At 44.0% G+C, this 27,887-nt stretch overlaps 1 protein-coding gene across 2 annotated transcripts in view; it reads right to left on the bottom strand.

The window, feature by feature from the left end:
* Positions 1-27,887, bottom strand: part of STAC (SH3 and cysteine rich domain) — a 114,175-nt gene that overhangs the window by 65,797 nt on the left and 20,491 nt on the right. For both annotated transcript variants that reach the window (XM_068982991.1, XM_068982992.1), the window contains exon 2: positions 5,497-5,776. In XM_068982991.1, coding sequence (XP_068839092.1) covers positions 5,497-5,776 — 280 coding nt within the window. The remainder of the gene's footprint in view (positions 1-5,496; positions 5,777-27,887) is intronic.

Raw genomic sequence — 27,887 nt, 5'->3', positions numbered from 1 at the left:
TTTCTCCATCCACAGAAGGAGCCTCTATTTGCTTTACTTGGTTTTCATCTTTGAAAAGAGCAGCGTGCCTTGTTGATTGTTTTTATCTCTTTCTTAAGATAAAAAGGCAGTTACACTATACATTTAATTCCAGAAGAGAAAAGTAGAGTGAGATTCTCTTTAACACAAAGCGTTCTGGGGGGTGTGATTTTCAAAACAGAACCTTTCCAAACTGTCGCTCTACTTGAGGTGTACCTGGAATCCTCCTTAGGGTTGAGGAATGTTACATTCCTCAGAGATGAATTCATTTCCGTTACTTGTTTTAAAAAGACATGGGCTGTTTGTCTTTTTACACTCGTCACAATGAAATGGAAAATAGAGACTCATGATCACCTATTTAAAGGTTATGAGTAGCAGTGCCTTGAAAAGGCCTGGTGGAAATCTGTGTGGAAACTGAAAGAGAAGCATCAGATTCCAAAGCAAGGAAGGCAGACACGAAAACTAAGTTGGAGACCAAACTGCCTCAGAGTTCTGAGCATGAGAGATGATGAACAATCGATCCCACCTCCCCCGCCCTCCATCCAAACCCCTGCCACGGAAAGAGTCAGGAGCCAGGCATCACTTCCAGATGCAGAAGGGACATGGAAGGTCGTTCAGCTCCAAGAGTCAGCAGTGTCTCCCAGACAAACAAGGCTCCATGAGGCAGAGCCATCCTAAGCCTGGTGATGGGCTGGATTATTAACATTTTTCACCCTGTCCTCTGCCAGGTGTCTCTGCTGTTCCTGCTGCTAGGGGCAGAGTGTATTCTCCATTCATAGACAAGGGTTTGACCCACATCCTTGGTGGAGTGTCCGCAGGAGTGACAGGGTACCATCTCCATCCCAAGGTCCTGGGGAGCTTTGTACAGTTCCACTTGTCCTTCCCATTAGAAGGACATGGCTTGACCAGATCATGTATCCAAGGAAAAGGTGAGAGATAAGGAAGAGACAGAAGATGCAATAACTGAGCTGAGTCTGGATCAGCCGAACCCCAGCAGATCTGAAGATGCTAAGTAATAGTAAAAGGAAGCTGGAATCTTAAATTAGTTGTAACAGTTTTTCTGGAAATCCTTGACTGACGCAAAGCACTGTTGTGTCAACAAGTGTGGCTTGTTGGAAGGAAGAACGTGAGTAATAAAAGTGACTAGAAAATGACAGTGTGGTTATGTAAGGGTTTTCTGAGGATGAGGACAGGCCTGTGTGCATGGTTGCAAGAGGGGCTGATGTTGCTCCCCATTTTGAATCACCTCTCCCTCTTAACTGGGTCTTGGCAAAGGGCACCACTCAACCTTGGTTCCGGCCATTTGGGAAACCACTGATACGTCCCTGGCCAATGATGACACACACTGAACTCTCTGGGAAGCAGCACACATTCCAAATCTCATTTCAAAGACTATCAGACAGTTAAGTAGGGGGCCTGCTTCCAGATGACCTACACCTGGGAGAAGTTAAAACTACTTGCTACTCAGAAGGTAAACCCTTCAGTTACCAATTACATCAGTTACATGGCTATCTTCTCCCTGAAATTTATTTGCCTTTTAACTTTACCCCTTGTCCCCAACTCTTCCCTCTAAAGCCATAGCGAGTGAGTCTCTTGACTTTTCCAATACAGGATTTTAAAACACCATTGCACACCCAAAGTCTTTTTCAAATTAAACTCCCAGAGTTTCCTCACAATCTTATCCTGGTATGCATTCAACATTCTGATCACTCTCTTCTAGATGCCTGCTCACTCGTTCACATCCCTCACAAAATAGGCAATGCAGAATCACAGACAGTCTTTAGGGTGCACAAAAAACATGGCTGTGCTAGGTTGCTTCAGTGGTGACCGACTCTTTGTGACCCTATGGACTGTAGCCCACCAGGCTCCTGTCCATGGGGTTCTCCAGACTGGAATACTGGAGTGCATTGCCATGTCCTTCTCCAGGAGATCTTCCTGACTGAGGGATTGAACCAGTGTCTCCTGGGGCTCTGGCATTGCAGGCAGATTCTTTACCGCTGAGCCACCAGGGAATCTGGCTGTGTAGATGAGGGACTAATAATTTTGTATTACCTAGACATTATTTTTTAAATTTTTTATGCCTATAAAGTGTAAAAAAATTTTTCTGATACACTAATTTGGTCTACCCTCCAAATAGCTTTCTCTTCCTTAGAAAAATGACTATTTTCTTATTCCATAATAATGATAATGATATTAACTCCAATGGCCCTCCTTTACCGAGTGAGGTGTATTAGATGCCTGATACCTTCCTTCTGCCAGCTCATTAATCCACACAAAGTCCTGAGGGTTGTATTATCATCTCCACATAAAATGAGGACACAGGTTCAGAGACGGTGAGTCACTTGCACCAGGTCACACAGCTACATGGGACTCAAATCCAAGCTCCTGGTCTTTCTGCCATCCTCACACCCTCATTTCATTTTATCTAGGAAGTGTGTTTAGTCATTCAGTTGTGTCCAACTCTTTGCAACCCCATGGACTGTAGCCCGCCAGGCTCCTCTGTCCATGGGATTCTCCAGGTAAGAATATTGTAGTGGGTTGCTAGTCCCTTCTCCAGGGGATCTTCCTAACCCAGGGATTGAACTCGGATCTTCTGCACCGCAGGCAGATTCTTTATAATCGGAGGCACGAGGGTAGCCCTTTACCTGGGAGAGGAAAGGGCTAACTGTGTCATAGGAATAGTCAGGAGCAAAACAGGGGTCAGGGCTTTATCCATTCTGTGCACCATATGGAAAGGTACCTCTCTGCCCACTTCAAACAAAGATGGTCTCTCACCCTGTGACATCACAAAGCCTGCAGTGGGAATATAACACTCACATGATTGGCATCAGGGCCAGGATGGAAAGAAATCAACAGAGGCCAGTCCTGCGATCTTCAGCTCAGGTTTCCTTCCATTGCTGTGGTTGGCACTGCTGATGCCCTGCCCAGATACCCTTTCCTGGGCATGAATAGGCAGAACAGTGGCCTTCCAAAGATGTCCATGTCCTAGTCCCCAGAGCTTGAATGGTTACGTTATGTGGCAAGGGGAACTCAAGGGTACAAGTGGAAGTAAGGCTGCTAATCAGGTGACTCTGAGATGGGAAGGTCATATGGCTTATTCAGGTAGGTCCAGTGTAATCACAAGGGTCCTTTGGGAAAGGGGGAAGAGTCAGGACCAAAGAGATGGTGGTGAGACCTGCTGTGGCCTTGCTTCACTGCACTGAAGATGAAAGGGGCCACAAGCCAAGGTGCACGTAGCCGCTAGAAGCCGGAAAAGACAAGAACATGGATTCTTCCCTCCAGCCTCCAGAAAGGACCGCAGCTCTGCGCACACCTTGATTTCAGCCCCGTGAGACTCACTGTGGACTTCTGATCTCCAGAACTAGAAGATGATAAAACTATTGTTCTAAATTACCAAGTTTGTAGTAACTTGTTTTAGGAGCAAAAGCCCACTAATACACCAGTGGTATCCCTGCTGGCTGGTCAGAGCTCACAGATGCCCGTTTTCTAGAGAGAACTGCCTTTAGCAGAGCACGAACCACTTTGCTCAGGGGTTTGAAATGACCTCTGTCGTGGGAGGAGAAGGGAAGCCCACTGATGCCACAGGCTGGCCTCGAGGAAGGACCAGCTGCTCAAACCCATGCTCCGGAGCTCCCGCAAGATCCACCTAAGACACGTCCTAGCGCAGTCCCTCCCTTGCCCACTGGTTTCCATTTCCCCTTCTTGTCCTCTCAACAGATTACGGGCATGTGAGTCTCTGCTCTGCTTCTGGGGAATCCGGCCTAAGACAACTGTCATGCTCAGAAGAGACTCTGGGCCATGGGAAGTGGGCACTTAAGGGGAAAATGGGGGCTGGGAGAGGTGGGTGTCGGGGCTGAGGAGCCAGAAGGCGAGAGGAACAACATGTCAGGGTCACTGGGGCCCTGGCTCCCAGCTCGGGAATCAGGCTCTTGATCTTAAAGTGTTCTTGTCTCAAGCCTTGGCGGCCCAGCCCAGCGCCACAGCATCCCGGCCATAAGTGAGCAGAAGGCATGGTGTGGGCCCTGCCCTGGGACCCCAGCTGGGGAAGGGCTGTCTCCCACACCTGCATCCCTCTCAGCCACGGTCCAGGTGCTCCGGGTTTCACTTTGCTCCGTCTCTGCAGGATAAGTTCCCAGGTCAGTCAGCTTCGCGTCTTTTTGATTTTCAGCCTCATTTCCTCTCTTAATTCCAGGCTTCTGCCCTTCAACTTCTCCTAGGGTGGGTGCATCCTAACTGCCCCCTTGAGAGAAACGTGGGCATCTCCTTCCCCCTCCCCCCTTGTTCTGTAGTGGACCAGTCGATCACTTAGGACATGCTGCTGTCTTGAAATAACTGGTTTCAATTCACTCTGGGTCCCGCCCAAAGTCCCTTTCCTTTTATGGTTTCCTCTATATGTTTGCTCACTGGGTTTCTGCCACAAGGCAGGGGGTGCCAAGTGTGGAGCCTCTGTGCGTGAGATTTCAAATGGCTGCGTTTTCCTTCCAGTTGGGACATTTTATAGGTCACCTCCTTCTGGTCACAAGCCCTAAGACACTCAGGCCACCACCATTTCTTTGTGGTACCAGGAGTGAGTCCTCCCCGGGGTCCAGAGTTGGTAATCACCATTACCACTGAATCCTCTGTTCTGGGTCAGTGCCTCCCTGAGGTCTCCTCCCTTCCACACCTGCCTGCCTCGCTCATTCACCTGTAACTCACCATGCCACAGATCCCCTGCCCAGGCGACCTCAGGCAGACACGGCCACGCAAGCACAAATGGACCCTGCAATGCAGTGCTCAGATCCCCTTACAGAATGAAGGCATGTGAACTCCAACTGCCCAGTGTCTTGGTTGCCTCCTACAGAATCCCTCTTGGCTAACTGCCCTTGGCAGTTTTTAAGAGCTGTTTTGTCCAAGATGTGGCCCTCTACCTGGGGGCTGCCGATATCCAGTGAGAGGTGATGTAGGGTGCAAAGTCCTGGACTTCTGGCCTCAAAGTGAGGTGACTGAATGGGGCTGGAGAGCACCCCGGGGAGCAGCTGAAGGCTCTACACATCCGCACCATTACCCAGCTTCTCCTCTGCCCAGCCCTGCTTCCCTTACCTTTGACACATAGTGTGCTCTCGTGAGTGGGTGCATGCTAAGTTGCTCAGTCGTGTCTGATTCTTTGTGACTCTATGGACTGCTGTCTGCCAGGTTCCTTTGTCCAGGGGATTCTCGAGGCAAGAATACTGGAGTGGGTTGCCATTCCCTTCTCCAGGGGAGCTTCCCAACCCAGGGATTGAACCTGCATCTCCTATGTCTCCTGTATTGGCATGTGGGTTCTTCACCACTAATGACATCTGGGAAGCCCAGTGTTCCTCCGGAGGATCCCAAACAATCCTCCCCGCTGCCAGACAGTCCAAGAGTCTGTCCACAGGGACCTCGACTCAGATGCACCCCTCTCACCTGGCTTTCCAGAGATGTGGGGACCTGCAGGAGGCGGGCAGGGGCAGGGCTTACCCACGATCATGTGGTTGCAGACGTCACAGAAGGTGGGCTTCTTGAAGATGTGCTCCTGAAAGGCATGGGCCTTGCCGCCACCACTGGGGTACAGGCCGGCCCTGGTGGGTGTGGAGGTCAGGCTTCCAGGGGCAGGGAGCGGGCTGGAGCTGGGGCTGACTTCCGCCAGCACGTCCGCCTGCAGCTTCACGTCGCTGTTGGTTCGCTGGAAGAAGTTGTCAGCACTTTTGCTCCGTAAACTCTTGGTCTTGAAAGAAAGTGATCGTTTTAGTTTCTGGAGCTGCAATGCAACGACAGAACAGACTTATGATCAACCATGCAGACTCCTGCTCTGTGTGTTGGGGGGGCGGGGGTGAGGCCTGCTCCGTGGGCTGCTCCGTTCCTGACGCCCTCAGCCTCTGCGGAGGCACACAGGGGTCTCTGCGGGGGTGGCTGGTGTCAGCGGCCCCCACTCCACCCCTCCTCCTCCTCCTCCCTGCCTCCCTGGGCACCCACCCGTGTGCTTCAAAATAGCTCATGGTTTTTGACACTGTTTGCCTTTTGAATTGGAATCACTGGAAACATTAAGTGTATGAACTCCTGGAATCACAGGCTGGGTCCATCATGCTGGGGTCTGTGCCGGCCTTTCTCTGCTGTGGTTCCTTGGCCTCCATTTGTCTGTTTATACAGCAAAGCAGAGGAGGCCATCGACCGGGAATTAAAGTGGCCAAAGCATCACAGAACACAAACCAGAGCCTCCCAAGCCTGCTGGGCTCCAAAGCATATGGCTCTGTGTGTGTGTGTGTGTGTGTGTGTGTGTTTGAGGAGAACACCATGTGGAATTATCTACCTGACCTTCTCTGCTCTGGCCCCTGCCCTGCCTCTTGGTTTTGATCCTGGCAAAACAAGGCCATTTCTCCTCTGCCTTTGGGACCTATGCAGAAGCACCACATGGGCTGGAGGAATCCTAACGTGGTTTGGTCCAGCCTGCTTCTCCAATCTAGTCTTCCCATGGGAGCTGAGAGGATATTTTGGGAACACAGATGTGACCACGTGAGCCTGTTGTTCAAAATCCTTCACAAAGTTCCTTTTGTCCTTTATAAATTAAATTTGTTTTATTCTTTTGGCCATGAGGCATGTGGGATCTTAGCTTCCTGACCAGGGATCGAACTCATGTCCCTGCACTGAAAGTGCAGTCTTAACCACTGCACTGCCAGGGAAGCCCCTGTTCTCTATAAATTTAAAGAAAAGCTCCTTGCCACGGGCTCCAAGAACTGGTAGATTCTGGGTTCCAGTGACAGCTTAGATTGCCATCCACCTTGCTCTTGCCATCCCAGCCACAGTGACCTTTTAAAAGTCTAGGTTACTTATTATGCCTTTTTTTTTTTTTTTTACCCTTCTACCTCATTTTGATTGCTTGGTTTTTTAAATTTATTTTTTAATTGAAGGATAATTGCTTTACAGGATTTTGTTGTTTTCTGTCAAACCTCAACATGAATCAGCCATAGGTATACATATATCCCCTCCCTCTTGAACCTCCCTCCCATCTCCCGCCCCATCCCACCCCTCTAGGTTGATACAGAGCCCCTGTTGAGTTTCCTGAGCCATACAGCAAATTCCCGTTGGTGATCTATTTTACATACGGTAATGCAAGTTTTCATGTTACTCTCTCCATACATCTCACCCTCTCCCTTCTTATTATGCTTTTAAATCATCAGCTCTTAGTGCAGAGTGTCCCCTCTGCCCAGACAAAAGAAATGAACCACTTGGCAGGCAGCTGCATGACCTGTCATAGGTCACTTCACCTGAAAGGTAGCTTTTCCCTTGTAATTGAATATCCATGCCTGTTGCCTGGAATTAATGTCTAAGCCCCAAAAGCTGTAGACAGAAAGTGCTGATCACACTGTTCTAATGAAGCCCTCCATTTATTAGACAGCCCTACTGGACATACAGATGACTTCATCCGGACTTGCCGAGTCTAGCCACCTCCGTATCAAGCCCCCAGCCTTCCCTGCAGGAGATCAGGAAGATGTGGTGGGTTTAGTGCTTGGGGTGGATGCCACAATTCTCTACTTTACCCTTCCCATGCTCCTTGGCAAGGTGACCTCAAGATTCTCCCATCCAAGCTGGAGCTCCTTGAATCCTGTTGGTTTGTGGGTATTTGACCAACAGCAGGTGGCAGAAGCAACTTCAAAGCCATTTCCAAGCCCAGACTTGAAGTTGTCCTGCACACCTGTCTTCTTCCTCGGTAACCTGCCCAGCTGCCATATGTACAAACATGACGTAGCCTGAAGGACGACAGGAGACACACGGTCCAGAAACCACTCCCATCACTCGAGTGATATCCCAGAAGCAGAGCCACTCTGCTCGCTGCAGGGAATCAAGGATCCAGATGGGAACAGAGGAACTGCCCAGCTCAATTCTGGTCAAACTGTCGACCCACAGAGTCATCCACTGAAGAGATGGCTGGTGTTCGGAACCATTAAGTTGGGTATCTTCTGTGTGTAAGTAGCAATACAGTGCTGTTCTCCCCACCTTTTAGATATGTGCTAGGAATGTGCTTTGCTGTCCATCAAAAGTTGGCAGTGGCTATATGAAGCCAGTGCTCCACTTCAGGGAGCTGTCTGGGGAGGGGTCTGGGGGAGCACGCTGCAGGGCCCTCAAGCTCCACTGAGAGCAGTGATGGAGCATCAGCGGTCAGAAAGGGCGAGCCAGAGAGGCAGCAGCAACCTACAGAAAAGGTCAGAAACTGGGCCATCAAGACTCTTGTCCTTTCCCTCCGTCCTACAGGCCAGATGCAGCAGAGGGGCTAGACCTGACAGGAGAAGGTGCTCCTGGGTTATCTTGGGGTGTTTGTCACTGAACCATAATCTTGCGCATCCTCACTGATACAGAAGAAGGAAGTCATGAGCCCTTGGGAGCACTGCAATTATTTTGAAGAGAAACTTCCACCTCCACGTAAGCTAACTGCGAGGGTGCTATGAACCACTCACTCTGTGAGCCTGAGCCACACAGAGGGGAGGCCCTGGAACTAGCAAAGAAGCAGAGCATGCGCTCTTCACGTCAAGTTCTTCTGGCTATAAACTGGACTGGTGCTGAAGGAAGGCAGACTTAAACTGGAAGCAAGTGACTGAAATATATTACATACAAATATTGTATATTGATATAATATCAGTTCAGTTCAGTTCAGTCGCTCAGTCGTCTCCGACTCTTTGTGACCCCATGAATCGCAGCACTCCGGGCCTCCCTGTCCATCACCATCTCCCGGAGTTCACTCAAACTCATGTCCATCGAGTCACTGATGCCATCCAGACATCTCATCCTCTCTCGTCCCCTTCTCTTCCTGCCCCCAATCCCTCCCAGCATCAGAGTCTTTTCCAATGAGTCAACTCTTCGCATCAGGTGGCCAAAGTACTGGAGCTTCAGCTTTAGCATCATTCCTTCCAAAGAAATCCCAGGGTTGATCTCCTTCAGAATGGACTGGTTGGATCTCCTTGCAGTCCAAGGGACTCTCAAGAGTCTTCTCCAACACCACAGTTCAAAAGCATCAATTCTTTAGCGCTCAGCCTTCTTCACAGTCCAACTCTCACGTCCATACATGACCACAGGAAAAACCATAGCCTTGACTAGACGGACCTTAGTCGGCAAAGTAATGTCTTTGCTTTTGAATATAATATCTAGGTTGGTCATAACTTCTCTTCCAAGGAGTAAGTGTCTTTTAATTTCATGGCTGCAGTCACCATCCGCAGTGATTTTGGAGCCCCCCAAAATAAAATCTGTTTCTACTGTTTCCCCATCTATTTCCCATGAAGTGATGGGATCGGATGCCATGATCTTCGTTTTCTGAATGTTGAGCTTTAAGCCAACTTTTTGGCTCTCCTCTTTCACTTTCATCAAGAGGCTTTTTAGCTCATCTTCATTTTCTGCCATAAATTATACATATACAATATATAATATTAAATACTATATATATGGCTAATAAGAGGTTCAAACTGTTACTACTTATTTATAAAATAAGTTGCATGGGTGGACCTCCAGATTGTCATACTGAATGAAGTCAGTCAGACAGAAGGGGAACTATCATATGACATCTATTATATGTGGAATCTAAAAACAGATGATACAAATGAACTTACAGAACAGAAACAGGTTCACAGACTCAGAGAACGAATTTACATTGCCAGGGGGTAAGAATGGGGGAAAAGGACAGTTAGGGAATTTGGGACAGTCATGTACACACTGCTATATTTAAAATGGACAACCAGTAAGGACCTACTCTATAGCTCATGAAACTCTGCTCAATGTTATGTGGCAGGTGGGATGGGAGAGGAGTTTGGGGGACAATGAACACATGTATATGTATGGCTGAATTCCTTTGCTGTTTACCTGAAACTATCACAACTTTGTTAATTGACTATATTCCAATAGAAAATAAAGTTTTTAAAAAATAGGTTGCAAAGATGGACATATACTAGAATATAGCCAGTATTTTATAATAACTTTATATGGAGTATAATGTATAAGAATATTGAATCAGTATGTTGTACACTGAAAACTAATACAATATTGAAAATCAAAAGTTAAGTTACTCAGTTGTGTCTGACTCTTTGAGACCCCATGGACTGTAGCCCACCAAGCTCCTCTGTCCATGGGATTCTTCAAGCAAGAATACTGGAGTGGGTTGCCATTTCCTTCTCCAGGGGATCGTCCCGACCCAGGGATCAAACACAGGTCTCCTGCATTGCAGGTGGATTCTTTACTATCTGAGCCAGCATGGAAATCTACTATAAGTTAAATATACTTCAATTAAAAATAAAAACTTGACCCCAAGTATCTAGGTTCACATCTGGAGACCTTTTCATACCCTCATTCTTCTATTTTGTATTGTGTTAACTCAAGAAAAACTTGCTTGGGTCTTAAAAAAAGTGGTTAATGGATTAAGTCAATTTATAAGCTGAATCCTTTGTGTATTTTATATGCTATGTCTGATCCTTGACTTTTCATTTTCAAAGCACTGCAGAACCCCTCTAAAGCTGCACTTTAGATTTATAGGAACCCAGTAAACGATTTTGGTTTAACAGCCTGCACTTTGTAAAGGCAGGCTGGAGAATCAGAAGAGCATGTAGAATCCCATCTCTGTTTAAAGCCTCACTGATGCATTCTTCGGTTTTAACATCTACTTAGCTAAAGATAAGATACGGGTTAGGGGCAGTTTCCTTAGTCAAATGAACAGAATTGCTACTTTCAGATAATTAAGAAAGAAACCCAGAGTTAGGTTACACCAAATGAGGGGGAAAAATTACTGATTTTAAACATTAGCTATTAGATGGTTAGAAAATTATTCGGAATTCTTCACTTCAGCAGGGCTCTGGAGTGTTTCTCTATGAAAGACCAATCCAGTGAAAACTGCATGACCTATTCTTTTTTTAAAAAACTTTTATTTAAAATAACTTTAGTAATACAAAAATTGCAAAATAGTAGAATCCCTATATAAGTTTCACTCACTTTTCTCTAATGTTAACATCTTATATAAGTATAGTAAATTAATTGTAACCAAGAAACTAACACGGATATAACTATTACCTATAGATCTTATTTGATTTTTTCCAGTTGCCCATAATGTCTTTTTCCTGGTTCAGGATCCAATTCAGGATTACATATTGTAATCCCCATAGTCTCTTTTTTAAATTGGGAAGTATAATTTATTTATAACATTGTGTTTGTTTACTTATTTACTTTTAATTTTTGACTGCACCCTGGTACATGTGGGATTCTGTTTCTCCACCAGGGACTGAACATGCACCCCCTCCATTTGAAGGTGGAGTCGTAACCACTGGGCCACCAGGAAGTCCCTCCAAGTCACAGTCTCTTCAATCTATATCAGGTCCTCACTTTTCTTGTCTTTCTTACTTTGATTTTTTGAAGACCGCTAAGCAGTATTTTGTAGAATGTTCTTCAATTTCAGTTTGTCTGAGGCTTTCTTGTTATTAGATTGAGGTTTATATATATATATGTATATATGTGTGTGTGTATATATATATTTATATATATATATATATTTGGTAAGATTTGGGCAAAAGTGATGTGTTCTTCTCAGTGCAGCATATCAGGAGGTATCTGATGTCAGTTTGTCTCGTTACTGGTGATACTAACTTTGGTCACTTGGTTGAAGTGATATTTGCCAGGCTGTTCTACTCTAAAGTATTTTTCTCTTCGTAATGAATGAGTTTCACACAGGGGGACTACTTTGAGACAGTGTAAACATCCTGTTTCTCATCACACATTTGTTTTCTAATTTCAGCATCCATCAATGACCTCTGCCTGTAACACTTCACTACTTGGTGCTTGCCTAATGGTGATATTCTACTTCCATTATCCTTCTATGTTAATTAGTATTCTACTGTAGAATTCTTCTTTTCATCTATTTATTCAATTGGCTATTTCTTTCAGTATGGGCTGATGGATCTTTTCTTTATTCTACGAGTTACAGTTTACTACTGCTGTTATTTATTTTGTTGCTCAACTTGTCCCAGATTTGGTCACTGGAAGCTCCTTTAGGTTTAAATCTGTGTCCTTTTCCATGTGCCCTGATTATCTCTGAAGACTTCCTTACTTTCTGACACTACAGGTTCTCCGGGCTTATCTCATATTCTCCTCATTCCAGTCTTGCAGCCAGCATTTCTCCGAGGAGCCCTGGTTAGTTTTACTGGGGTTCAGTTCAGTTCAGTCACTCAGTCATGTCCGACTCTTTGCGACCCCATGAATCGCCGCACGCCAGGCCTCCCTGTCCATCACCAACTCCCGGAGTTCACTCAAACTCACGTCCATCGAGTCAGTGATGCCATCCAGCCATCTCATCCCCTGTCGTCCCCTTTTCCTCCTGCCCTCAATCCCTCCCAGAGGCTTTTCCAATGAGTCAACTCTTTGCATGAGGTGGCCAAAGTACTAGAGTTTCAGCTTTAGCATCATTCCTTCCAAAGAAATCGCAGGGCTGATCTCCTTCAGAATGGACTGGCTAGATATCCTTGCAGTTACATGACCACTGGAAAAACCATAGCCTTGACTAGACGGACCTTTGTTGGCAAAGTAATGTCTCTGCTTTTCAATATGCTATCTAGGTTGGTCATAACTTTTCTTCCAAGGAGTAAGTGTCTTTAAACTTTAAACTGCTATCTGGGTACCAGATGTGCTTATTACTATTGGGGTGTCAGTGGCTTTAGTTGTCTCAGTGGACAGAACTAGGAAATACATTAATGACTACTCATAAGCCCATATTCACACATCTATGTTTATTTTTACATGAATCTATACAACTATTAAAAAACCATGCATTCATACTGAAGCACTCCTTCATTTATTAAAACATGTTTGATTGTCCCCTGGTTGATATATGCATGGTTGGACTTTAAGATAGTGTTCTTGGGACTTTGCTGGTGATTCAGTGATTAAGATTCTTCCAATGTAGGGGGCACCGGTTCCATCTCGGGTCAGGGAATAAGGATCCCACATGCTGTGGGGCACAGCCAAAAACTTAAAAAAATAAATAAAAAATGAAGTTAGTGCTCTTAAAGTACAGCCAGAGGAGACGGGGACAGAAATTGGTTGGGAGGAAATAAACACAGAACAAAGAAGAGAAACTGGAAAAATTTTGAGGAGTGGATAAGATACCTGAGAAGACTCACGCAGCCACTGAATAAATGCTTTTTAAACTAAGTGGGTAAAAGGGTCTTTTCACTTCAGTAAATACTTATTGATTATCTGCTTTGTCACATATTCCACTAGGGACAAGGAGAGGCAACTGGTCCTCAAGTTTTCATCTCACTCAGAGAGATACATGGAAAGATCCATGATACTCATATTATAGCGCTAAACTCAGTCTTGTGAGTGGAAAAAAAGCATGGGGGATGTAGGTCTAATATTCCATAAAATGGAGGTATTGGATTAACTATTTCTCTATTGATGGATATTTGACTGCTTCTAGCATTTTTGAGGCAGAGATCTGCTTTTGCTTGCCAAAATTCACTTCCATTTCTTCCTGGCTATACAGTTATATTACATATCCCAAAGCTTTTGGCAGGTAAGTGAAGAAATGAGACAGCGTTCTTGCTCATGGAATACACTGAAATGATACGTGTCACTTCTGAAGCTAGACCTGTAGGCTGGGTGCACACCTGCACATCCTCTCTTCCTGCTTCACTCCAGCTGCAACGTGGGTGTGATGCTGATCCTGCTTCAACTGTGGAGCTTACAACATTGCCCTAGAGGATGGTGGAGCACGTGCTGGAAGGGAATGGGTGCTTGGGTGACTCCATGGAGCAGAGCTGCCCTGCTGACCTAAACAGTTTACCCTGAAGTCTATGTGAGGGAAAAGTAAATGTCTGCCTTTTCTGAGGCACTGACTACTGACTGGTGTGCTTGTTACAAGAGTCTATCCTTACTCTCACTAGCATATTTTCTATTATAAACAACACTGGGATGAATATTTTGTACATACATCTTTGTACACATGTGCAAAGATAAACAGCTTTAGTGCTGGAAGAACACTTGCTTGTCTATATCTGTATTTTTACAGCCACAGTCCACTAGCTGGTATAGGAGAATGTCTTTTTCTCCATACCTTGGTCGATACTTCTTATAATTAACTTTCAAAACATATGCCAATTTCATAGGCAAAAAATGGTTATAAACTTCCAACTTTCTAATTGTCAGCAGGGATAAATTTCCTTCTTATATATTTATGAGCTAAACTATGTGGCTTGTATGGGCGGAAACTAACTGCTCAAAATTCGATCAATTTCTAGGAGGTGACTAGATCATTTTATTGTTATGTACATATTGTAGAGATTTATAGAAACTTTGCCATTTGTGTGGCAAACATTTATCTCAGTTTGTCACTCATCTTTAACTTGATTCATTCGACATGCGTCTGGAGGATGAATTTAAAATTTTACAAAGTCAAACTGATCAACACTGCTGCTGCTATGAGCTCCCCAGGCGCCGCAGTGGTAAAGAATCTGCCTGGCAACGCAGGAGACAGGAGAGAGACAGGTTCCATCCCTGGGTCAGAAAGATCTCCTGGGGAAGGAAACAGCAATCCACTCCAGTATTCTGGCCTGGAAAGTCTCACGGGCAGAGGAGCCTGGCGGGCTATAGTCCATGAGGTCGCAAAGAGTAGGACACAGCTGAGCAACGGAGCGCACACACACACACAGCTGCTGCCGCCAACGGCCAGCAGGTACTGAAGATGCACTGTCAGCTCTTCCATGTGATTCCGGAGGCTGCTGTGTCAGTCAGCTAATGATATGTACTTACACTGACCTCTCTTCTGGCTTAAGACATAACACAAGGACTCGGACAACATCTACGTGAATATTCAAGTGATCCCAGGTGACTTTTCTCGCTACATTTAGGCAGAAATTCCGGATCTTGAAAAGCTCATTTCACTTAGAAATTTAAGAACATAAAGCATAATATGGTGCCTGTAAAACCTCTAAAACATAAAATAAGTAAACACTATAACACTCGGGTGGTAAAGGGAGAACATAGTTATGAAAATGCTTACTACTGGAATAAAAAGTAAATTTTATTTACACTCTATTTTGTGCTTTCAATACATTTGGAAAGGTATAATCTCTAAAAAAAAGATATGAAAGCTGAGATGATCAAACTCAATTAGAAAGGAAGAAGAGATCTGCTAGAGTTAAGAAAAGAATTTACAGCAACCAGTAATACCAGAATAAAATTTAAAACAAGAAAGGTAAAAGCAAAAAGGACTTGTTCTGCAGAAGGGTGATCTTGTGAGGTGGGGGCACGTTTGAGAAGCTCACACAAAACACCGGACTTACTGTAAAGATACAAGAAGTTGACAATCATCAGAGAGGATAATATGAGAGAGGATATGAAGAAACAGCTGGGTCCTGAAGAAGAATTCAGAATGACTAGAGCAGAAGTATTATCAAAGATAAGAGAGAATTCCTGGGCTAAATGGGGGAAGGAGACTTAGACCCATCAGTGAGGGAACCACCAAGGGTCGGGTCATCCGGCTAAAAGGACACAATCTCTTTTCCTGCCAGCAGGTTCAAGTGTCCTGTCAGAACATCCAGGTGCCAGAAGAAAAGGAGGGCATCCAAACACACAGGGAGGGAAGTGGGCCTCCATGAAGAAAGGAACCGAAGACTCACTTCAAGTTTCTCTTCCCCAATATGAAACAACGTAAGGCAAAGTTATGACCAAGTCTCCTTAGCCCAGACAAATGACTGTTCAGGAGCAGAGAAAACAAAAGCATTGGAAAATTTGGAAAACACAAGGCGTCAAAGAACTTGCGCTTGAAATAATTCAAACGTGGTTAAGTTAAAATGGTATAAACGGTTCACAAAGACAATTCACCTGTTATAAATACTTAATGAAACAGATGATGTATAATTTAGAACAGATGACACATAATTTCATTTTCACAGTAATAAAAATACCACAAGTTGTAGTAACAAAACGCAAGTAGTGAGGGGGTGGAGGATGGGGGAGGAAGCCAGCTTGTGTTAACTTCCTCATTTTATGTGGAGGAGAAAACCAGGGTATTAGTTACAGCTGACATTTGAGTCTTCAGGATGTGTCATGCACTCTTCCTAAAACTTCACATATATCAGCTCCTTTAATCCTCTAATCCACCCTATGAGGCAGGTACTGTATGGCAGACACTTTGCATGCACTCTCCTATTAAACCCACTCTATGGCTCTTGGAGGGACTGTTATTCCAATTTGCAGATGATGATCCTGGAGGTCATAATGTAAGCGGTAAAGCCAAGTGGTAAGCCACAGTCCTGCTTATCGTGACCAAGCCAGCATTTGCAACAAGCCCAATCTGACCATATTCCTCACTCGGAATTTCAGCCACAAGTGACTGAAGAGGATGATATGTTCCTTCCTCTGAGCCTTTGTTCATGCTGTTCCTCTGCCTAGGTACCTTGCAAATACCCTCTCCCCCTCAGGGAAAGCCACCTGCTGTGTTGGACTGTCACAACTGGAGTTCATTTTCTTTATTTGTTCATTTGTTTCTTGTGTCTGTCCTTCTTTTTAAAGAGCTCCATGTGAGGGCAGGCAGGTTCACTGGGAAGACGTTAGCAATTAGTGTTGAAATGCCTGGTACAAAGGGAGTGCTCAAAGAGATGAATGAAGTTGCCTCCATCATTCCAAGCAGAACTAATTGCTCCTTGGGTCTACAATAACAATGTTTGCATCACAATACAGTTTTTACTTCAATTTGTAACACTTTACTATCTTTTTCTGTGTCCTGCGTGTGTGCATGCATGCTGAGCCCACCAGGCTTCTCTGTCCATGGGATTTTGCAGGCAAGAACACCAGAGTGGGTTGCCATTTTCTTCTCCAGGGGATCTTCCCAGGGCTAGAACTCACGTCTCCTGAGTTTCCTGCACTGGCAGGTGGATTCTTTACCACTAGCACCACCTTTTGTGTGTCTCCCCGCCCTAGATTTGTAAATTCCTTATAGACTGGATTACATCTCAATCAACTTTAGATCTCTCCCAAAGCACTTCTCAACCTTTTGTTTCCCTGCAGGACTCTGCCTCCCTACTCCCCGATCCCCACCCACGGCAGACTCTGTGAGCTGTGTTTCCAACTCTCAGTCTCTACTTCTCTTTCTCTTACAAACCCTTCATTCTTCTTGAAACACCAGTACATCCAGCTTTCCTTACAACTGGAAATAGCTTATGACGCAGTCCTGACCAAGGCAGTGCACATCCAGCGCAGATTTCTCCAGAGTTTTGCTTTCCTGATAAGAGAGGAGGGACTGGGTTTGTCTGACCTTTCTCTCTTCCTGCCTGTCTTGACGTAATGTCTAGAGCCACAGCAGCCCTCTTGCTACCCCATGACAATGAACAAGCGGACATAAGCCAACAGGCCAAAGTGACAGAGCGGAGATGAGGAAGACGGTGATGGCTCTGCTGAATGACTAAGCCAAGGCCAGCAACTTCTTATCTCCAGGCTTCTTACTATGTGAGAAAAACCAACCCACACTTGTTTACATTACTGTAAGTTGGATTTTTTGGGTCACTTTAACCAAAATTATCTTTAACTTGATCCTGCTGATATTTTGAGTTGGTTCAGCACTTGCATGCTACACTCCCATAGGTATATGCAGATTTTTGACAAACCCAAACTATTACTGCAGGAGCGTGAACCACTGCAAAAATTTGAACTATGAGGAGAATGAGACTCCAAGAGGTTAAGTGTCCGCCCACTGTTACTCTGACAAGAAGCAGTGGAGTCAGAAATCAAATCCAGGCCTCTCAAGACTGCCAAATCCATGCTTGTGCCCTCGTCACCCCATCACAGTGGGCATGTGTGCCGACTGCAAAGCCGTGTCCCCTGGCCTAATGGAGACACGGAGCCTCTGACCACCACTCTTCAAAGACTTCACCCTGGAGGAACACTCTTTCTGGGGGTTAGCTGCCACGACCTCACTTCCAATGATGGGGGTGCGACTTTGTTGGCCAAATACTGTCTCCTCATTCTGGATACATTTTTAAGGGCCACTTTAGGACATCCCCCACCAGCATCCTGTGATCCTGGTCATCCTCCCAACCTGAGCTGGAAATGTGTTCTGTGTGTGTGAGGAACACAGGGAGCTTAAGCACCAGTGAGTGGGACAGACCGAGAGGGAGAGGAGGAGGCAGAGGATAAAGGTAAGGTTATGCAGGCAGAGGCTGATCCTACAGGACCTCAGAGGCCTTGGGGAGGACATTGGATTCTTGCCCAGTGTGATGGAAAGTCAATGCCTGGCTCTGAGTGACCTGTATCTGTAAAGGATCACACTGGTTTACATGCGGAGAAGGGCTTCCCAAGTGGCACTAACGGTAAAGAGCCCATTTGCCAAAGCAGGAGACAGGAGACGCGAGCTTGATTCCTGGGTAGAGAAGATCCCCTGGAGGAGCGAGTGGCACCCCACTCCAGTATTCTTACCTGGAGAATCCCCATGGACAGAGGAGCCTGGTGGGCTACAGTCCACAGGGTTGCAGAGAGTCGGACACGACCGAGTGACTTACCACGCACATGCATGGAGAAAGGACTAGCATTTTCATAGATGACAGCTTAAGCGAGGGCCACTGCGGTGGAAATGGTAAGAAGTGGTGTGTTCTTGGCATGTTCTGGAATAGAGTCCACAGAGTTTCTCAGTGAGTTGGAGGCGCAGTGTGAGAAAAAGAGAGAAGCTAAAATGAGTTCAAGGCTTTTTTTCCTGAGCAGTTGCCATTGGAGAAATGGCCACTTACTGAGAATGATGGACAGTGGGAAGAAGCCGGTCCCGTGAGGAGAGGGGATGACTATTGGACAATTGTTTTTGGTGGGCTAATTTTGAGATGACTACTAGAAATCCATGTAAAGATGTGGTTAAAGAGAGTTCTGCTACTGCTGCGGCTAAGTCACTTCAGTCGTGTCCAACTCTGTGCGACCCCATAGACGGCACCCCACCAGGCTCCCCCGTCTCTGGGATTCTCCAGGCAAGAACACTGGAGTGGGTTGCCATTTCCTTCTCCAATGCATGAAAGTGAAAAGTGAAAGGGAAGTCACTCAGTTGTATCGGACTCTTAGCGACCCCATGGACTGCAGCCTACCAGGCTCCTTCGTTCATTGGATTTTCCAGGCAAGAGTACTGGAGTGGGGTGCCATTTCAAATCCCTGAAATTTCCAGTCTCAAACATCACAGGTTTTACCAGCTAGAGGCCAGATGCAAGGCACCAGAATGAAAACTGTATGGGCTACGTCTGAAGATGAAGTCAAAGAACAAACAGGAATTACATGCAAACACACTGAGAGTTTAGCTTTTTCAATCTCATTTTGCTGCTGAACTCAGTATGTTACCAAGAAGATGGGTGTGTTTGTGAGAAATATAATTACTTATTCTACGGTAACGCAGATAACAGAACTGCCTCCCTTTAAGACAGGGCTTCCCAGGTGGCGCAGTTGGTAAGGAATCCGCCTATGATGCAGGAGACACAAGAGATGTGGGTTCCATTCCTGGGTTGGGAAGATCCCCTGGAGCAGGAAATGACAACCCACTCCAGTCTTATTGCCTGGAGAATTTCATGGACAGAGGAGCCCGGTGGGCTTCAGTCCAAGGGGTTGCAAAGAGTCGGATACGACTGAGCATGCACGCACCCCTTTAAGATTGTCTCCAAAGCAAACACAAGATACACAAAGACACACATAAACATGGTTCTGCAGCATGGTAATGTAATCAGTGGTCGAGGGCTCTGGGGAGCTGACTGCCTGAAATGGTCAAGCTGCCTGGCTCCAAATCCTGGTTTTGATTCCTAATAGCTCTGTTAACCTCCTCATGATTGGAAAACATAGGCTGCAGAGATAATTCAAGGAGATAATCCCCATAAGACTCTTAGCAGAGTCTGGGACACAGAATCAACCCGATAAATATTAGCTATTATTACTTACATTCACGGAAACATGTCACACAGACACACATAACCCACTGAACACACACCTTCATGCCTGTGCACTAGATAAACACCCTAGTAAATCCACATCTGCAGTGCATGTGTGCCTGCATACAAAAAAAAGCCTTAAATTTTCTCATTCTCTCGCTGATATCATGCTTGTCTTTGACTTGAAAACATTCCTTTTTAATGATTTTCAAGAATGGAAGGATTATTTTCTTTTCTTCACAAGAGCTGGCTCTTACTACTGATGCCTGCCAGGGCTCAGGGCTGGCTGTCCTCCTGAATGAATGACAAATACCCTCAGCAAATCACTTTCTCTAAAAATAGACCGCCCCAAATGATGTTTGGCTTCAATTCTCATTTCCATGCACCTTGAAAAGAAAAGAAAAATTCCATTCTTTTTAGAGACTCAGCACTAATCTATCTCAAGTAGTATGATTTGATAAAAATGAAAAAAAATCTCTCAAGTTCTGCAAAAGCCCTAGTTTTGCCTCATTTATTTATCAGATTTATAGAAAATATAAATCGAAGGTTGACCAATTTCTCCATATTCTGCCCATTGAATGTGCCTTCTGTTTGGCTTCATGGAGCCACTTACTTAGAGTATGATACCTTGATAACTTAATGTGTGACTTGCCTTCTCTATTTCTTCTTCCAGATGCATGTGAATGGGTTGAATGGCTACAAGATACCTTTCAAGTTATAGTCACTATGTAGAAACAGATGAATTGCTCTCAGCATTACTAGCCAACTAAACTTCTGATGGACTCAAATCCCCAAGAATTCATTTGACTTTTCTGAGTCAAGGACTATGCAGTTTATATCATCTGTACTGCTGAGATGCATGTTTGTGGCAAAAAAAAAAAAAAAAGGCAAACAAAAAACAAATTTAAAACGAACATTTAGAGTGCATTTTATATTGGGAAAATCAATGCTGTTGGCCCAATGCTAATAGAGTATGAGCATGAATTCTATTAATCTACTTACAACCTTAATATGCATAAACCAACTGAATTCTGACTTGGACCACTCTGCTGCCTTGATGTGGATCAGATAGAGGCAATCAATCAAGATCTTAACACCAGATCATCAGCATCTCTTTCACAGTCTGTCTTGGCACACTTACTCTGGATGCTCAAACCGGGGAGCACGGAATCTGGAAGACTACAGGAAACAGGTCAAATCTATACTTATATCCTTCTAGATGCCATTCAGTAAAACCAGAGGCAATGGATTTGCATCTGTTGCATGCTGGTAACTTTGACGTCATTTCCTAGACACAGGAAGCCCCTCTGCACATTACTGCTGTTACTCTCGTTGTCTTCATCATCATCATCATCCTTCCAGCTGCAGTATGTAAAGCAAGAGAGCCACAATACTTCACACTGATTCACTCTGCTCTGGGGTGGGTGCCACAATTTAAGACTGATATCCGTGCACCCACTCACATACAATCATTCAGGTACCTACAGCTGCAAGTCTTAGGAAGCCCAGATTCAACCTGGCTTAAGGATAATGAGACCGCTTCACATTAAGAGAGGGTCCTAATGTGGGAGACGACACTAGAGACAGCTAATTCAGTGGCGGAATGACATCACAGAGAACTCAGGTTCTCTCTATCAGATTACTCTGCCTTCTTCATCCCAGACTTAAAGCTGGGATGGTCAAAATAACGGCTGCCTGTTTGCAAATATTCAGCAGCAGAAGAGTGACAGCCTCTCCCCATACGTCTGTTCCTATTGGCCTGCCTGGAAAACCTTTCCTTTGAGCTCATCATCAGATTTCCCTTCTCTTATTGGCCAGAATTGTAACCACATGTCCTTCCTAAACCTTTCTCTAACAAGGAGAGTGACTGGCTTAGACCAATCCGGATTCACTTCCTTGGTGCATGGGCTGAGAACAGTGTTTACTGAAGAACACAGTGATAGAGAGAAGGGTGGGCACCAGAGCGATATGGGCATTTTATCAGGAAGGAGAAAGGCAAACCCCTGTTTGTTGCCTGGGGTAGGCAACCAACAGGGGTCCTAAACGTATGGAGCCACGGGTGGAAAGCAAGTGGGTTAGTGAAGGAGGAAGAGGGGAGGGGGCTGTTAGGAGAAGATAACAAGGACTTAGGGGAGCAAAAACACATTATTCCCTCCCCTAGAATATGGGAGTTCTTTCTCATATTCTAGGTTTCCCAGGTGGCACTAGTGGTAAAGAATTTGTCTGCCAATGCAGGAGGTGCCAAGAGACAAGGGTTTGATCCCTGGGTCAGGAAGATCTCCAGCAGAAGGAAATGGCAACCTACTCCAGTATTCTTGCCTGGGAAATCCCATGCACAGAGGAGCCTGGTGGACTACAGTTCATGGGGCCACAAAGAGTCAGATACAACTCCTTTGTTAGATTACTTTGTATGAGAAAAATGGTGGGATAATTGCTCCAGGGTTACTGTGCTGGGTCGTATAAGACTATCCTAGCAGGCTGGAATGAGATCACCCTGCTGAAGTAAGCTTGAAGAAGCTTCCATGTTGTAGGTGAGGGGGTGATGGCCTGTGGCAAGGACCAAAGTGGCTTCCAGTTACTGAGGCCATCCCTGGCCTGCAATTAGCAAGAAAACGGGAACCTCAGTCATTCAGCTGCAAGGAGTTGAATTCTTCCCATAACGAGTGAGCTTGGAAGAAGATCCAGGCCTCAGGAGAGACTGCAGCTTTGGCTGATGCCTTAATTTCATCCCAGTAAGATGCTAAGCAAAAGAGCCCACTAACCTCTACCTAGATTCCGGACCCACAGAAACTATGAGATTAAATGAAATATGTTAAGGTGCTAAATTTGTAGTATTTTGTTAGGCGGCAACCGACACTCATACACCCACTTTAGTCCATCAGGTGAGTGGGAAATAAACATGTTTTTTGTGTTAAGCCATTGAACTTCGGCAGTTCATAGCAGCATGTTATCTTAACTAAATAAATACAACAGCGTTAACAAGGTTGCTCATATAAAGGCAGTCAAAGCCCCATGAAATGCGCTGTGACCATCTCCTCTGGAAATCTTGTCATAGAGACAGTCCCCTGGGGCTCACCACTGTTGAAATGGAATTCTGAACAGCTATGACCTATTCGTTGTCACTCCCAAATTACAGCACTTTTCACTTATGGGATCTGGCTTGCTTCAATTAATTAGAATCTGTGCCAGAAATTATGATACCTCTGTAAACCATCAGGAGGACTGCCTGTCATATTTATGCAGCAGGAAAGGCCTTGCCTTTGTGGCAGGTACTGAGGTCCTGCTTGTTTTTTAATAAAACAAACAACAGTCTACCCAAATAGGGACAAAGGATTCCAGCCTTTTTCAGCACTAAAATGTCATATAACTTTTTGAATAGACAAAATACCCTCAGCAAATCACAAAATGGCTCCCATTTTAGAGTACAAATAGCATTTACGAAGTACTGTGACAGAAACCTATATGTGCTTCCTCCTTTAATGCTTACCTCAACCCTGAAAGAGAAAATATAAATCCCATCGTACTGATGAGGAATGTGAGGCTTAGAGAGGTTGAACAATGTACCTGAGACCACAGTATCCGAATGGCAGAGCCAAGCATCAAACACAAGTTTATGTGATTCATTCATCCATACATGAATTCATTTGCCATTCATCTATACATGAATTCATTTGCCATTCATCCAAGATTCCATTTCCAGGCACCAGTGAAATTCCACAGGTTTACTCACATATACTTTTACTTGAAAATCTTCATCATCAAATGAGTACAAGGAACACTGGACAAATCTGAATAGGTGGATTGCATGAATGTCAATATCTTGGATATGATACTGTAACTTAGCAAATGTTATCACTGGAGTAAATGAAGTGTAAGGTACAAGGGATCTCTCTGTATTATTTTTTATAATTACATATGAATCTGTAATTATTTTAATAAACACTTCCATTAAAAGAAATTAAAAAATTTCCATCATCTATCTTTTGATTTATTTAGCTATCATTTCAATACTTCTTACATATATGAATTATTCTATGCATTTTGTCCTGTGTTTTGCTTTTTCCACATCAGATTATTGACACACTAATTTCATGAATATATTTTTCCATGCTATAGTGAATTGCACTTAATCATACTATTGATGGAGACTTGAGGCTGCCCTAAATTTTGCTATTGCAAGCACTGTTCCAGTGAACATCATCATATGTATATCCCCAAGCAAGAGTACATTTGGTAAGAGTAATAAACTAAAAACTAATATTGGTGGGTGCTACTTACAGATCGGTGTTTTGGTAAGTGCTCGGCACATGTTACTCATTTAATTGTCACAATTACCCTTTGAAGTAAGTTTCATTAGGACCCCAGTGCTACAAATGAAGAGACTGTGGCTTGGATAGCTGGCACTAATTCCTCAAGAATGATGGCAGAATGGACTTACTGGTTTTCATTTTGAAAAAGCATGTTGTAGTTTTACGATTGGAAGTCACTTGAGTTTATGTGATTGACACCCTGACAATACTGAGTCTTCTCATCTAAAAATGTCATGCCTTTCCACTAATTTAGATCTCCTCATTTGCTTTCCATAATGTTGGCATGTTTCTTCACATTGCACATACATATTTCTTGCTAAAGATACTCTTCCGTATGTCACAGTTTTTGCCGGTGTAAAGAAAATTAATGGGTTTCACATTTTTTTTATTTTGAACTTGTCACATACAGAATTGTCTTATGAGTCATAAGGGTTTCAACTGATTAAATAGACTTTCATGTAAACTGCTCATCATGGCAATTCTGCTCTTCATTTTACTATTTATTCTTGTTTATTTTTCCATCCTGGGACTTCTAGAGCAATACTGGGTAACACAGGCGACAGTGAGTTTGTCTTGTTCCTCACTTTAAGGGGATACATGGTTCACTGCTACATGGAATGTTTGCTACAGTTTTCTGGTGAATAGTCCAGCAAGTAAATACAGCCTAACTTACTAAGAATCTTTTTGATAATCAGGAAGTCTAATTGATTCTGCATTGGTGGCGTCAAAGCAATTTTCTCCCCCCTCCACTTTTTTTTTAATCAAAGTAGTGAATTACATATTTTTAAAAAAGTTTTTTTGCCCTTGATTTTTGTGGGTCCATTCTCCTTGGTTATGAGAAATTCATTTTTAAATCCACAGATGGCTTTGTGAATGCTTTATGCAGAATTTAATTTGTATCTATGCTCTTTTGGAAGATATGATGACTTTTTTTTTACGGAGTCTTCCCAATGACTTGCTATTGAATTCCAAGTTGAATGTACCTTCTGTCACAGTCTGAAAACCCTGGGTTTTCACTCTCAGTCCACTGTGACTCTAGATTCTCATTATGAGAAGGTCACCTGTTTTTTAGTTTCTGGAGACATTTAGAGATTTTCCTCTATTTTTGAAGTTTAGAAAGGTCATCATGACTCTTCTAACTGCGCATATATAGTTCTTTCAATTTTATTTTTCATATCATATTTTTGCTTTTACTGCCTAACACAACTTATATTTGACTTTTATTGCTCAGCACTTATTGAAACTTTTCAATTTTAACATATAAATCCAATTTCTTTCTATCCAACTTTTTATTACTTTTCTTTATTTTTTATATTTAAAAAATCCTTAAAGTTTTTTAAAAAATTATCTTGTCATCTCCATTTCAGCTGTTCTACTGGAGGTGACCTGCTGGTCTCCTGTTTCTACTTTCAGTATCTCCAGACCTTTCCTTTTCTATCTCTTTTGGGAGATTCCCTACTTTACCTTCCATTTTACTGATGCAGTCTTCAGATCTGTTCATCCTATTTTTCAGACCTTTCAGCATTATTTTTTAAAATTTCAGAAATCTTACTTTTTCCCCCAAATTTATTCATAGCCTTTGTTGCCCCCTCTCTTTTTTAAAAATAAAACCCCATTCTTTTGATATGGTCACAATTCTTTTTGAATCTCTCTGAAGATACCAATTATAAAGTAATTTTATAGAGTTGCCATATGATCCAGAAATTCCACTCCTTGGCATATATGCAGATAAAACTCTACTTTGAAAAGACACATGCATCTCTATGTTCACAGCAGCTCTATTCACAATAGCCAAGACATGGAAACAAGCTAATAGTGTCAGCCATGAGAGAAGACGTTCCCAGCAGAGCTGAGAGTTAGCTGATGCAAAGAGTAAGGGTGGATATTTGCTATCCACTGACAGATAAAAAGATAAAGAAGACGTGGTGGATATATACAATTGAATGCTACTCTGCCACTAAAAGAAAGAAACCATGCCATTGGCAGCAACATGGACCTAGAGATGATCATACGACCATACTAAGTGAAGTAAGTCAGAAAGGGAAAGACAGATACCATATAATATCACTTACATGTAGAAGCTAAAATACAACACAAATAAACTTATCTATGAAATGGTAACAGACTCATAGACAAAAAGAACAGACTTGTGGTCGCCAAGTGGGGGATGTGGGGAAGGGACGATGCAAGCTATTATAGAAAATGGATACAAAACAAGGTCCCACTGTATAGTACTGGGAACTGTATTCAATATTTTGGAATAAACCACAATGGAAAAGAATTTTAAAAAGAATATATGTATAACTGAATCAATTTGCTGTGCAGCAGAAATTAGTACAACATTGTAAATCAACTACACTTCAATAAAAACGAAGCTTATTATAAGTCATAATCCTTGTGTCATCTCCCGTCCCTGGGTTATTTAGCTGTGCACACATCCTTCTCCCCTATGCTTTTGTTGTCTGTCTGTATTTAAGGGTGAAGAACTAGCCTGGGCACAGAGGTGGTTGGGATGAGCTTCCTCTGCAGATAAGGCTCTGAGTAGGCCACACCATGGATCCATGTGACTTGGGAACAGGCAGCCTCTCCTGTAGGGTATCTGGGTGGGGATGACAAAGGCAGGATGGAGGGCCCCACAAATGCCAACATATAGGGGGACTTTACTTTGAGATGTGAATGCTTTCCTGTATTTCACTCTTGGATAGAGCTGTCTTCTGTGAACTATTTTCTTGTAGTTAAGGGTTTTTGAAATCAGGAATTATCTTGGGCTCTGCTTCTCTGTCTGGCCTCTGAAGCTACTCTGAGTGACTTCCTACGCTATGCATTAGGTTATTTAGACAGTATTCTGGAGGTGTTTGCCTCCAGCAGAAGCCTACACTGCTAGCTCTTTGCATCCTTGGGGGAACGAGGCAGAATGACAGGACCTCTGTTGTGTAGTTTGCTGCTGATTACCACCCTGCTCTTTGCATCGGCTAACTCTCGGCTCGGGCAGGGTGGATCTCCTGAGCTCCATTGGCAATGTCTGCTCTCATGGCTGTGAAGTATTAACTCCAGAACCTGTTTTGAGCAAGTTTGCTATGAATTTGCTTTCTCTGCTTCAGAATTTCCACAGTTTCCTCACAAATTCTGGACTGTGGGTAGTATCATTTCTCATTTTACCACCGTTACTGATATCATCTAACGTACATTATCTGTTATATCAAGGGATTTTTGTGAGGAAAGGCAATTAAATATCTCTCCCAATCTAGATTCTGAATGATGAGTTCTTAATGGTCTTTAAAGTGGGGCTGACCAATCACTTGGACAAGTTACCTCCTCAGCCTCAGTTTGCTCACCTGTGGTTTGGATCGAATATTAACCTGTTGCAAAGCGACTGTTTGTAAGGATTAGAAACTAGGTTCAACATACCTGGGTGATGAGACTCGGTACATGGCACCTGTTTTTACTGTCTGCACCACAGTGACGTCATTGTGCCTCGCTGGATGGACGGCAAGACAGCCTGACATAGAACACAGCCTGCACCACTTTCCTTATAGAAGAGAAAGAGCGAGCAGCCTGTAGCACCCAGCCTCAGCCACACACAGGGTGGGGAGGCTGGGTAGAGGTAACTAACGGCTGTAAGCTTCTGGCTCCTCATCAGTAAAGCAGGCAT

This window comes from Capricornis sumatraensis, chromosome 10 (assembly GCF_032405125.1).
Source record: "Capricornis sumatraensis isolate serow.1 chromosome 10, serow.2, whole genome shotgun sequence".
Taxonomy (NCBI): Eukaryota; Metazoa; Chordata; class Mammalia; order Artiodactyla; family Bovidae; genus Capricornis; species Capricornis sumatraensis.
Note: the sequence above shows the minus strand (reverse complement) of the source record. Positions and strands in the feature narration are given on the sequence as shown.